Source organism: Sabethes cyaneus, chromosome 2 (assembly GCF_943734655.1).
Source record: "Sabethes cyaneus chromosome 2, idSabCyanKW18_F2, whole genome shotgun sequence".
In the NCBI taxonomy this organism is placed as follows: Eukaryota; Metazoa; Arthropoda; class Insecta; order Diptera; family Culicidae; genus Sabethes; species Sabethes cyaneus.
Window position 1 is genome coordinate 64,904,804 of NC_071354.1, and position 12,039 is coordinate 64,916,842.

General features: G+C 38.3%; 1 protein-coding gene across 1 annotated transcript in view; it reads left to right on the forward strand.

Annotated features, from left to right (window-relative positions):
• Positions 1-5,396, forward strand: part of LOC128737403 (RNA-binding protein 24-B-like) — a 51,574-nt gene extending 46,178 nt beyond the window's left edge. The window contains exons 5-6 of the mRNA XM_053832033.1: positions 5,073-5,163; positions 5,230-5,396. Coding sequence (XP_053688008.1) covers positions 5,073-5,163; positions 5,230-5,396 — 258 coding nt within the window. The remainder of the gene's footprint in view (positions 1-5,072; positions 5,164-5,229) is intronic.
• The last annotated feature ends 6,643 nt before the right edge of the window (positions 5,397-12,039 follow it).

The following is a 12,039-nucleotide window of genomic DNA, read 5'->3' on the forward strand; positions in this document are numbered from 1 at the left end:
AAGGTGGATTAATCAAATATTTATCTGAAGTTTTTGGAGCGTCTTAGTAGAATACGAAACCTAAAAATAAAAAATAAGAAAACTTATCCAATTTAATTCTACTATGTGTATTTTATTCAATGACAGATACGTATTTCGCCTACGACTTGCAGGCTTCCTCAGTGTCTGTTCGAAAACAGACACTGAGGAAGCCTGCAAGTCGTAGGCGAAATACGTATCTGTCATTGAATAAAATACACATAGTAGAATTAAATTGGATAAGTTTTCTTATTTTTTATTTTTAGGCAAATATTTATTCCTGAATTTGAATAATTTGAAAGTCGCAGGCTAGGGTCCGTACAAAACCTAACATTTATTGTAAAGCAAGTCCCGTGATATAACTCAGAAGTTTGGAAGATTGCTTAAAAATAGATCCGCTACGTCATCTTACCACACTTGGGTTTTGAAAGGTCGGTGCCCAACCTTCTGTTTTCGTCTGGGCACGTCTGTGATAGAAATTATGCAAATCTGACGATAAGATAAGATTAAGTGGTAAGATAGGATAAAGTGAAAACTTGATAAAAATTATGCGGTAAAAATCGGTTCAGTGGTTCAAAAGTTATAAAGTTTTGAATGAAGTAAAATCGGAAAACATAGAGATTTTTGTGACCACCCTAACTCAGAAAGAGGCACCCTAAACGTCAAATAAAAAAATATGGGTCTAAAATTTTTCGACTACGAACAAACACACCTAATTTGAACGAAATCGGAGCACTTTTAAAGTTGCTTCTTTTCCTATCAATGCATTCTTAGATTTCAGTGCAAGTTACAGGGTAAAACAAGGCAAAATATTCCATTACACGACCTTTTAGTAAACAACTTGATCGTCGTTCGATTTTCTGACTTTTTCAACCTGCACAACAGGGCTTTTTGAAAATCTCTGCTAAAAGTATCAAATTGGCATTTTACCTGTAGTTCAAAATCCTTGAGTAAAATGAGGCAAATCAGACTATTATGTTGTTGAGATTATGTTGTTTTAAAATAAAATTGTACACATACATTTTTCCAAAAATTCTTTTATTTTCCTTACCATGGAATTTCAAATTAGAAAGAGTTTGTACACGATTCTTTCAAAACTATTAGAAAATAGGGGTCATTTTCGCACATTAAGACCATCACCAATCGATTTATCGTGATTTTTTACATAAGAAAGATCACTGTTTACCCCTTAAAAACAGCAGCAACAAAAAGTTCCGTTTTTTCGGTCGATTCTACCCAACTGGAACTTTTAGGGGAATTGTGTATAACGTGCCCCCTGGCCAATTTGCCTCCCCTCCCCTTCGTTTTTCCCTAAACAAGCGAAATTTAAATGCAAAACCACCCAGAAGCCATAGTATTTGATGGAACTAGCCTACTATGCAAGTATGACAGTTGTCACATGCTGTAAAAAAAACAAAAATTAATTTGTTTTTGAGCAGTTTCCGATGTAACTTTTAGCGTCATTTCCATAAGTTATTTTCTTGTCAAAATCTATAAATAACCGGTTGTTGCGACTCGATTGCGTGAAGTGAACTTCAAAAAGACATCCCTGCCAAAAATGATATTTTTTCAAATAAGTAAAAGCAGGCCAATATGCCCCACTTGCGGTGGTGCAATTTGCCCCCCTTGCAAATATGGCTATAAACATAGGTAAATAGATATATATCAATTTTGTTGATTTTTTCGGTGAAAATAAATTTACTCAAGTAAAACAAATTCCATTTTTGCCCCCCAATTTTTAAAGCCAATTACAAACCCAAGAGGCACACTTTTAGTTCGCGTTACTTTTAGTTATATCTACTTTAAAAATGTTATATAACTTTAAAAATGATTCGTAATAGCCTAATATATCAAGCTGGCCCAACATGGAAATAATCACATTTTTGCCGGAAATATCCGTTTCTCGCCAAATGAAGTAAAACACTATGTGTCTGCTTGGCATTCTCGCCACTGAAAGGATTGTACCTCTGAAGTTCTCTAAATTTAAAAATTATACATTTCTGAATTTTTGATGTGATGAGTTCTCAGTTTAAAGACTACAAGGTATACAGCCCTAAGGGTTGTACGAAAGGGTGACGTAGGACTATATCAGATCATCAGATCAAAGACTAATTTAAACTGCAATTTCTGGCATGTATATGTATATATAAGAATCTGTGAGTGCCATTGTTTAAGTGAATGTTTAAAAGAGAAGAGCGAAATATTCAGATTCAATTCTTCATTTAATGCAATGGTGGCTTTGAAAATACGTGGACGGGGGTTCATAACTACAACGCCTGCAACATTTGAGACATAGAAATTTCTTTTAAAAATCAATTGTGTGCATCATAAAGGTTGAAATGGTAATGAATGACCAATTTCTGTTTTATTTGTATGAAAGTCCTTATCTCACCTTATCATACCACAGGGCTGAGGGGTCTCAAACCATCATAAAATAAATAAATTCAACATAAATTCATGCTTCCAAAACCCCGACAATGCCAAATTTGGTGCCATTTGCTTGATTAGTTCTCGAGTTATGAAGAAACTTGTATTTCATTTGTATGGGATCTCTGGCAGAGATCATCTCTCTTCTTAAAGAAAGCAAAGGTTCTAATCCACCATAGAAAAACTTCCCCCTCCCCCCTGTTACAAGACAAATGGGTCTCATTATACCATATAAAAAATCCTTCCTTCTAAAACCCCCACATGCCAAATTTGGTTCTATTTGCGTGATTAGTTCTAAAGTTATGAGAAAGTTTGTATTTCATTTGTATGGGAGCCCCCCTCTTAGAAGAAGAAGGGGTCTCAGTACACCATAGAAAAACATCCTCCAAAAACCCCCACATGCCAATTTTGGTTCCTTTTGCTTGATTAGTTCTCGAGTTATGAGGAAATTTGTATATTATTGTATGGGAGCCCCCCCTCCTAAGAGGGGAGGGGTCTCAATTTAGCATAGAAAAAATTCTTCCCTAAACATTCTAAATTTGGTTTCATTTGCTTGATTAGTTCTAGTGTTTTGAGGAAATTTGTATTTCATTTGTACGGGAGCCCCCCTCCTAGAAGGAGAAGAGGTCTCAGTACACCGTAGCAAAAAAATCCTGCCTTCTGAAACCACCACATGTCAAATTTGGTTCCATCTTTCCATTTGCTTGATTAGTTCTCGAGTTTTGAGTTTTGAGTTTTGAGTTTTGAGTTTGAAATTTGTGTTTCATTTGTATAGGAGCCCCCCCTCTTACGCCCCTCTTAAAATAGCTCTCTTACCACATATAAAATTGCTGGCCATTTTATCTATCCAACGACATATAAATTGTTCAGTTTCGTTCAGTAGTTTAGTAGTTATTAGCATTTGAAATCTTTCATTCAAACGTTACACTTCTATTTTCGTTTTCACAAAGTGCTACCCAGTTCCAGTGAAGTAAACAAAGACGTAGTCCTACGTTAAAAAATATGTACTAAAAGGGCTCTTTTTGGTCAGCAAACTCTGAAAACACAGAAACGAATATTTGTAATGGTTTGGCTATCATAAAAATCTTAGAGCTTTAGTCTAACATTTTAACTAAAAGCTCAATAAATCATTAAAATTGATTGAGCGGTTCAAAAGCTTATTTTTTAAGATACAAATTACATCCTAGCTAACAAAGGACCACCATAAGTAACATATAAGAAGGGTGCGTGACACTACGCATACGGGCGATAGGCATACGAACCTTGACCATAATAGGCAATAGGCATAATTTATATACTTCGCTATCCTACGATCACGCACTTGGTCCAACCATTGCTTCGTCACAATGCAACGATAACGTGGGCAGCCTATTTAGCATAACATCATTTACGATAAAGCAATTCGGTATAACGCTATTTGGCACAAATACATTAGCCTAATCATAAGAGACCATTTGGCTCATTTGATTGAAAATCATTTTATGACTCTATTTAAATTCTAGTAGTTTTTCCTAGTCTGCGCAGTGATTCACTCTACACACATACCTATTCGTTTTTAAACTGCGTCCATTAGCCTCTTACATGTTAACGGCAGATAGTTGGTACAAAAATGCCCAACATCCATTTAGCCTACCACATATTACGCCTATCGTCCATTATACCTAACGTCTATTCTGCCTGTTGTCCATTATACGTACAATCCTTTACGTCTAATGTATTTATACCTATCGTAAATTATGCCTAGTGTCCATATTCTTAACGTTCTTATGCTTAATGGGATACACACGAACAAAAAATATGAGTCTAGAATTTAATAAAATGGAATAAATACACAAAATTTTGACCAAATAGGAGCGCTTTGAAGTTTCGATGCGTTTTTTTCATGGAATTGTTGTATTAAAATACTAGAGGGGTAGTTTCCCAAGTAGCACAATTTCTGTCATTTCTGGTGGCTGCAACCTATTTATGACTGAAATTAGTCATTAATCGGTTACCACAACTAATTTATAACAACTGTGCTAGTAGGGTTATTAACCGTTTTTAACGAATGAACATACATTTCGATTTGTATGTTTTATATCAAATTGTATGTTATATCAAAGCACACAAAAGAAACTCAAAAATATAGCTTATGTCAAAGCATACAAAGACTCAAAAAAAGTCATCACCCTTGAAAAATTACGCATTTTTTATGTAATAGCGTTTTTGGTACTTGACACCAGTGTGCTGTCAAATGCCCTGATTCGAACTCAGGAACCTTTATCGAGGCACTAGATGACGATCGTGAATCTGTAAGATTGACAGGGTATTTAAATTATTGTGAATGAACCTTTAAATACAGTTTCTGAAGAAATTTGCAACACTTGAAAATATGTACGTTATTTCGTGCGTTTGTACATTATACCGAGTGATGCTGCATCGAGGGTACATTATATCGAAAATCGCTTGTACAAACACACACACACTAATATCGGTGGTTTCCCCTTTAGCTCTCCAGATAGCATTGTTGTTGTAGGCGTCCCTCGGCCTTTTGCAGAGTTACCAGTCTTCTTAATGGAATATATTTTTGTTTCAACTTTGCTTTAAGCGTGATTAGAATTTGAATAATAATTTTTCTTCTATTTTAGAATGCTGTTGCTGCAGCCGCTGCTGCACCCTACCCTGGCCAGTACAGTGGGTTCGAAGCGTATCCGTACGCCGCCGCTGCCGGCGCTACAGGTAGGCTAATGAATGGTCATTCTAATGGTAAGTTTCATGGCTCTAATGGTAATACTATTCCGCCAGCTGGAGCTGCTGCTGCGGCCGCTCAGTACATGGCTGCACCGTATACGTATGCCACTCTGCCCCAGGCAGGAGCCGCAGCCGCCGGAGCATTCCCCGGACTGTCGCCATATCAGAATGCGGCCAATGCTGCGGCAGCTTCCGCCCTGCAGGAGGCTCGACTTCAATAATATTTACCCAAGGCATCCTCTGCGGTGTCGCTACTGACATTGCTTGGGGGCGTTGATAAAATCTAAACCACGGCAGCACACTCTGGCGGTGGTAGTGATGATCAAGCGTGGAAACGTCACCCGAACGCACTGGCGCAGCAAACGGCAGACACAGATTAGACAGAGAGCGGCAGCAGCTAGTTTAGCTAGGCAGTTCTTTTTAAAAAATAGATATTATGTAGTACTTATGCAAATAGTAGCTCCTAAGTAATCAATTATTTACCTATCGAAAGATTATTATTATTATAATTAATATTGAAATCATGAATTAACCTATTTATTGTAAACTAGTTTTAAACGGCCGGAACTTATTATTTACCAAGTAATAAAAAAACAAAGCTCAACTCTAAGACATATGAATCTAAACATAAAACATCCTTCGATTATTATCATTACTATTATTATGATTATTATTATTATTATCCTTAAAACTTAGTTGTAAATTATTCTATTAAACACGAATGTAATGCAACCGTCATTGCATGGAAACATATTTTTAAAGAAAATGCTTAATATCAATCAATATGAGAACCCAAAATACAAAAGCAATACATTTCAACTGACATCAACAGCCCAACATGGAACCAATACTATCAGAATGGTACATTTACTTAATCATTCGCCTATAAAAGAAAGCTGCAGTCTAAGCTCTGTACTAAATGCTCTATATTACATATTTTGCCACGCAGTTAGTGATCCAGCTGAAACCTTTCATATATTAGAAAATTTATTTTGATTTCTATCGCCGAATACACACCGTTGGCTGAAAAAGGAAACAAACATAATAAACCCTTTCTTTCATTATTGAATAACCATTAGTGATATTTATCAATTATAAAGTCTACTATTAACATGATAAAATTAACTATTTATACACGGACAGAAAGCAAAATACTTCAAACAAGAGAAGAAAATTTAAAAAAAACATGCGACATATTTTGTTAACTACTTGAAAACGTCAAACAAGCATTCTCTCGAACCAATTGGGCAAAGCAACCTGGGTCAAGTTCGTTTTACTTTTGTCCTTAAAAAGATTCGAAGCAAGATACCTACAAAAGCACTGATTTCAACAGCCCTTTTACAATTCATATTTTATAATGTGATGCGTATTTATAAAATAAAAAAAAATAAACAAACGATAAGTTCTTTTCTAGTGAAACAAACCGTCACCAACAAGTTCTTTTTTGTTGAATAATTGCTAGCGAAACTCGGAGAAAAGGCGAGAAAACACAAGATGAATCGAAATCTAGTCAAATGTTTTGTGTGTGGATTATTTATTTTGTTAATAGGTCATATTTAGTGCAAGTCAAGTAAACCAGCGCAATCACTAAAAACAAAGTCCCATCCCATTTTTTTGTCTCTCCTTATATTCAGTATATGATTCCTAATGATTTCATCCTAGGTTATACCTCTTCAAGCAACCTGATTTCTGATTCGAACTTTCCAATCGAGAAAAAGAGACTTTTTCAGAACCATAATCTCATACACACAGAAGCATAACCTCAAATAGCTTAACAAAATAAAATAAAAAGAAATAAACAACCAGCAGGTAAAGGATAGATCATCGCCCAACCGATAGACTCGACCCAAGCAGAAACCAGCGAACGAAATAAGTAAAGAATCTAATAAAAAAAAATCTTATCAAAAATCGTGCCTTTTCGTGCTGAATTTTGAGCGAAAATAAAATCACACCGAAGGAATAGCATAACACAGCTCCTACGCGGCGGAGCCATCTCCCGTATTGAGTAGCATTTTATCATGGAAAAGGAGTTGAGTAAATAAAAACGAAGCGCACCACCAAATTTTGACAATATAGAGTTAAACGATACAAACATTAAAAGAAGAAACAAAGAAAAAAAAACAAAAACGTAAAGGTAGAGTATTCTCCGTAGTGAATCTTTTAACAGAAAGACGTATTTTAACAAACCTTTTAGAAGTAAACAAAGGAAAAACACGATTTTTTGGTTAGAACAAAAAAAAAATAAGTATGATACTCCAATAGCTATCGCCAACAACACTTGTACTGGAAAAGTTCTCTTGTAGCTGTGTAGTTTGCTACACAGAAATGACAAAACCTGACACACCGAACGCAGTAAAGAGTCCCATCTAAAACTTGGAATAAACGTTAACATCTTTTGAATGATAGCGCGATGTAGTAGCAAACCCACTCAAACTGAATCTCAATATTTTTTTTGTTTGTTTCGAGCTATTCGCTTTCTCGAGTCCTTTGGTCAGCTGTGCAGCCGTAGCTGGCAGTCGCAGAATTTTTCGTTTTTGTTGAATATACACAAATATGTATATGCAAAGTTTTTCCTCCCCTTTAGTGGGAAAATTTGCTGAAAAAAAAATTCGATAGCGTAAAAGAGAAGGAATAACAAGAAAACGAAGAATAGCAATAACAATGTCTAGTGGTTAAGTTTAAATTGAAAACAAAAAAAGAAAACAAAATATTATTGAAAATAAAGGAATCTCATTATTGCAATTGAAAGCAAAACCTATTCGAACTAAAATGCACCGCAATCGATGGCGGCTATTTTAAACCTGTAAAAAGTTATGCAGAGAGGAAAACGAATATTTGTTTAAGGGGAAAGTATTTTATACTTGACAGAAAATCTACAAAAAAATAACAAAAAAAACTAAAAGTTTAGACGGAAAAGCCGTACGAAATGAAGGAGCGCATTGAAGAGTAGGAGCTCGTTTCACTGACAAACGGAAAATATCAATTACTTTAATATTTAAAAAATATTATTACAATTAACAATAAAGAGATAAAGGAAGCATAACATTACTGATACTTACAAAAAAAAACACTCAAATTACCAAGTGGAACCAAAAAAAAATCCCGTAAACCTACATAGATACACTCACTCACAAACACACTCGTACACACACACACACACGGAAAGATAGTAAGAGTAATAAGAGAAGAGTAATAGAGGCAGTTGTAATCGCGGAACGGGGCGAACAGAGCAACATAAAGCAACAAGCTGCATCAGTGACAAAGAACGTAAAACAAACAAGAATTAATTATTATACAAGATTAGAAACTATATATTTAAAATAAAACCTCTGAAAAACAAACGCGTGTGCTGGTTCAGTGTCCGAAAGAATGTTCTACTCGACCGCAGTTCATGGATTTCCACATGTTAAGTCGGGCTTATCATAAAGCCCGTGAATAGATGACAATTCCAATTTGCAGCTTTTAATTAATTTAAAAATTGTTTTTTTGTCTTCGAATTTTTAATCACTTTTCTTAACCGCAACTCGCTTACGCGTTGACTGATGAAGTGGGGCGAGAGCAACTAAATATTCCTGAAAGTCTGTTTCGCTTGCAAGACAATCGAGCCAGAGCCAGAGCCAGAGCCAGAGCCAGAGCCAGAGCCAGAGCCAGAGCCAGAGCCAGAGCCAGAGCCAGAGCCAGAGCCAGAGCCAGAGCCAGAGCCAGAGCCAGAGCCAGAGCCAGAGCCAGAGCCAGAGCCAGAGCCAGAGCCAGAGCCAGAGCCAGAGCCAGAGCCAGAGCCAGAGCCAGAGCCAGAGCCAGAGCCAGAGCCAGAGCCAGAGCCAGAGCCAGAGCCAGAGCCAGAGCCAGAGCCAGAGCCAGAGCCAGAGCCAGAGCCAGAGCCAGAGCCAGAGCCAGAGCCAGAGCCAGAGCCAGAGCCAGAGCCAGAGCCAGAGCCAGAGCCAGAGCCAGAGCCAGAGCCAGAGCCAGAGCCAGAGCCAGAGCCAGAGCCAGAGCCAGAGCCAGAGCCAGAGCCAGAGCCAGAGCCAGAGCCAGAGCCAGAGCCAGAGCCAGAGCCAGAGCCAGAGCCAGAGCCAGAGCCAGAGCCAGAGCCAGAGCCAGAGCCAGAGCCAGAGCCAGAGCCAGAGCCAGAGCCAGAGCCAGAGCCAGAGCCAGAGCCAGAGCCAGAGCCAGAGCCAGAGCCAGAGCCAGAGCCAGAGCCAGAGCCAGAGCCAGAGCCAGAGCCAGAGCCAGAGCCAGAGCCAGAGCCAGAGCCAGAGCCAGAGCCAGAGCCAGAGCCAGAGCCAGAGCCAGAGCCAGAGCCAGAGCCAGAGCCAGAGCCAGAGCCAGAGCCAGAGCCAGAGCCAGAGCCAGAGCCAGAGCCAGAGCCAGAGCCAGAGCCAGAGCCAGAGCCAGAGCCAGAGCCAGAGCCAGAGCCAGAGCCAGAGCCAGAGCCAGAGCCAGAGCCAGAGCCAGAGCCAGAGCCAGAGCCAGAGCCAGAGCCAGAGCCAGAGCCAGAGCCAGAGCCAGAGCCAGAGCCAGAGCCAGAGCCAGAGCCAGAGCCAGAGCCAGAGCCAGAGCCAGAGCCAGAGCCAGAGCCAGAGCCAGAGCCAGAGCCAGAGCCAGAGCCAGAGCCAGAGCCAGAGCCAGAGCCAGAGCCAGAGCCAGAGCCAGAGCCAGAGCCAGAGCCAGAGCCAGAGCCAGAGCCAGAGCCAGAGCCAGAGCCAGAGCCAGAGCCAGAGCCAGAGCCAGAGCCAGAGCCAGAGCCAGAGCCAGAGCCAGAGCCAGAGCCAGAGCCAGAGCCAGAGCCAGAGCCAGAGCCAGAGCCAGAGCCAGAGCCAGAGCCAGAGCCAGAGCCAGAGCCAGAGTATATAAAATGATGGCGTCTCGGTTCGAAAAACAAACAGATTAGACTTAGCACGAATATTAAGTATTACTCTTAATTGAAATTGGAAATTTTCGCCTTATTCTCTTACACGTTTTACCTCTTTTCTGTTCCGTTTTTTCTCTTTTCCTGTTCCGTTCATTTGGTTTTTGCTCTCACTTTTGCGCTTTCCACCTTCACACTTCTTTTTTCCCCTTTTTCCTTCTGCCCTATTTTTTCTTAATTTCAATTTTGTTTCCCTCTTATTTTGCCACTAGTTTTTCTTGTTGTTTTTCCTGTTTTCCAAGTAGTCAACAATTTATTTCCTGAAATGCTGGTGAAATGCTTTGCTCTGCGGCTTTCCTTTTTTATCTCCCATTTGCTCCTTTTTTCTCCCGTTGTTTCACTTTTTTCTTTGGTTCTTTTGAAAAATGCCTGTTTTCTTTTTCTATCCCGTTTTTTTCCCGTTATTATCCCGTTTTTTATTTCCCCTTTTTTCATCCAATCTTTCTCCTTTTATAGCTAGTTCGGCTTCTTTACCCCGTTTTCCTTGTTTCCTCTATCAGGTTTCATTTTTCTTTCTCTCTATTCTTTTCTCTTTTGGTTTCACTTGTCTTCTATTTTCTGCTTCCCTTTCTGGTCTCGTTTGCCCTCTTTTTTTCTGTCCGCTGTTTCCTGTTTCTCTGTTCCTCTTCTTCCTCTTATCCCGATTTTCTCCCCATTTCTCCTGTTTTCCTCTTCGCTTTTTGTCAATTTCTGTCCCGTTTCGTCTTTTTCTGTTTTAATTTCTCTTTTAGTTTTCGTTTTCGTCTGTTCCATTCTTCCCCTCATTATGTCCTCCTTTTCTGTCACATTCGGTTGTTCTTTTCCTTTTCTTTTTATCATCGCTTTCATATTTTCTCTCCATGTTCTTTTCTTTTCTATTCTCGTTTCTCCTACTCCCGTATTTTCGCTTTTCTTCTCTTTCTTTTTTTCTATCCCGTTTTTTATCCTTTTCTGTCCATTTCTGTTTCCTCTTATCCTTTATCGCTCTTCTTCACTTTTTTCACCTGTTTCGTTTTTCTATTTTTCGTTTTTTATGTCCCGTTTTTTTTCTTTTTATTCTAGGTTTTCTTCCTTTTCTCTCTCTCTTTCTCTCTCTCGCGTTTTTCTTTTTTTTATCCCGTTTGTCCAGTTTTTGACACGATTTTCTACGTGCTTTTTTCCGTTCATTCTCCCTCTGTCTCATTTTTCATTTTTTGCTTCTTTAACTGGAGAGCAGCAGAAAACAGGAGGCTGCCGCTGGATCCGTCGGTAATCCTCCTGTGAATATGCTAAAAAATTACTTACCATTTCATAAGCAACTGTTTACTCTATGCTGTTTGATTCTTGAGATATGAATTTTTAAATTAGGTAAATATTCAGGAAAAACGAATTCTTCGATCAAAGCTCAAGAACAGTTAAAAAATTTATCAAAAGATTAGAAATTGATAAATAAGAAAAAAAATTTTTTTAAAATGTTCACGTGACCGAACATAACTTTCTTTTGATGGTGACTTTTGTTTTAGTTTTCCATCGTCACTTAACATGAAATTGGACTTCAAATTGAAATAGTATATAAATTGGGTAGTTGGACTTGAAGTTGAATTTGGACAGATTTAAATTTGAACATAAAATCGAACTTGAAATTGAACTTAAAGCTAGAGTGGAATTCAAATTGAATTTTAAATTTAATTTGGAATTTTACTTCAAACTAGACTAGTATTGAAATTGGGCATGAAATTAGAATTGAATTTAGACTTGAATTTAAGTAAATGATGTATGTAAATTGAAGACAACTTCAAACGACGCACTTTTGCTCCGCCATACGCTGTACAGAGCAGTTGAAGTCATGTACCTTTTTTGTGCGTGTCTGTAACAGAATCGTAATAGTTTTTGTAAAATGGCTTTTCGTAAAATGGAAAAAATGGATTTCCTCGTCTTTATATTCAAAAAAAAAATTGGAATGGCTTTTTTATTCTCTTCTGCACATATTTTTGTTC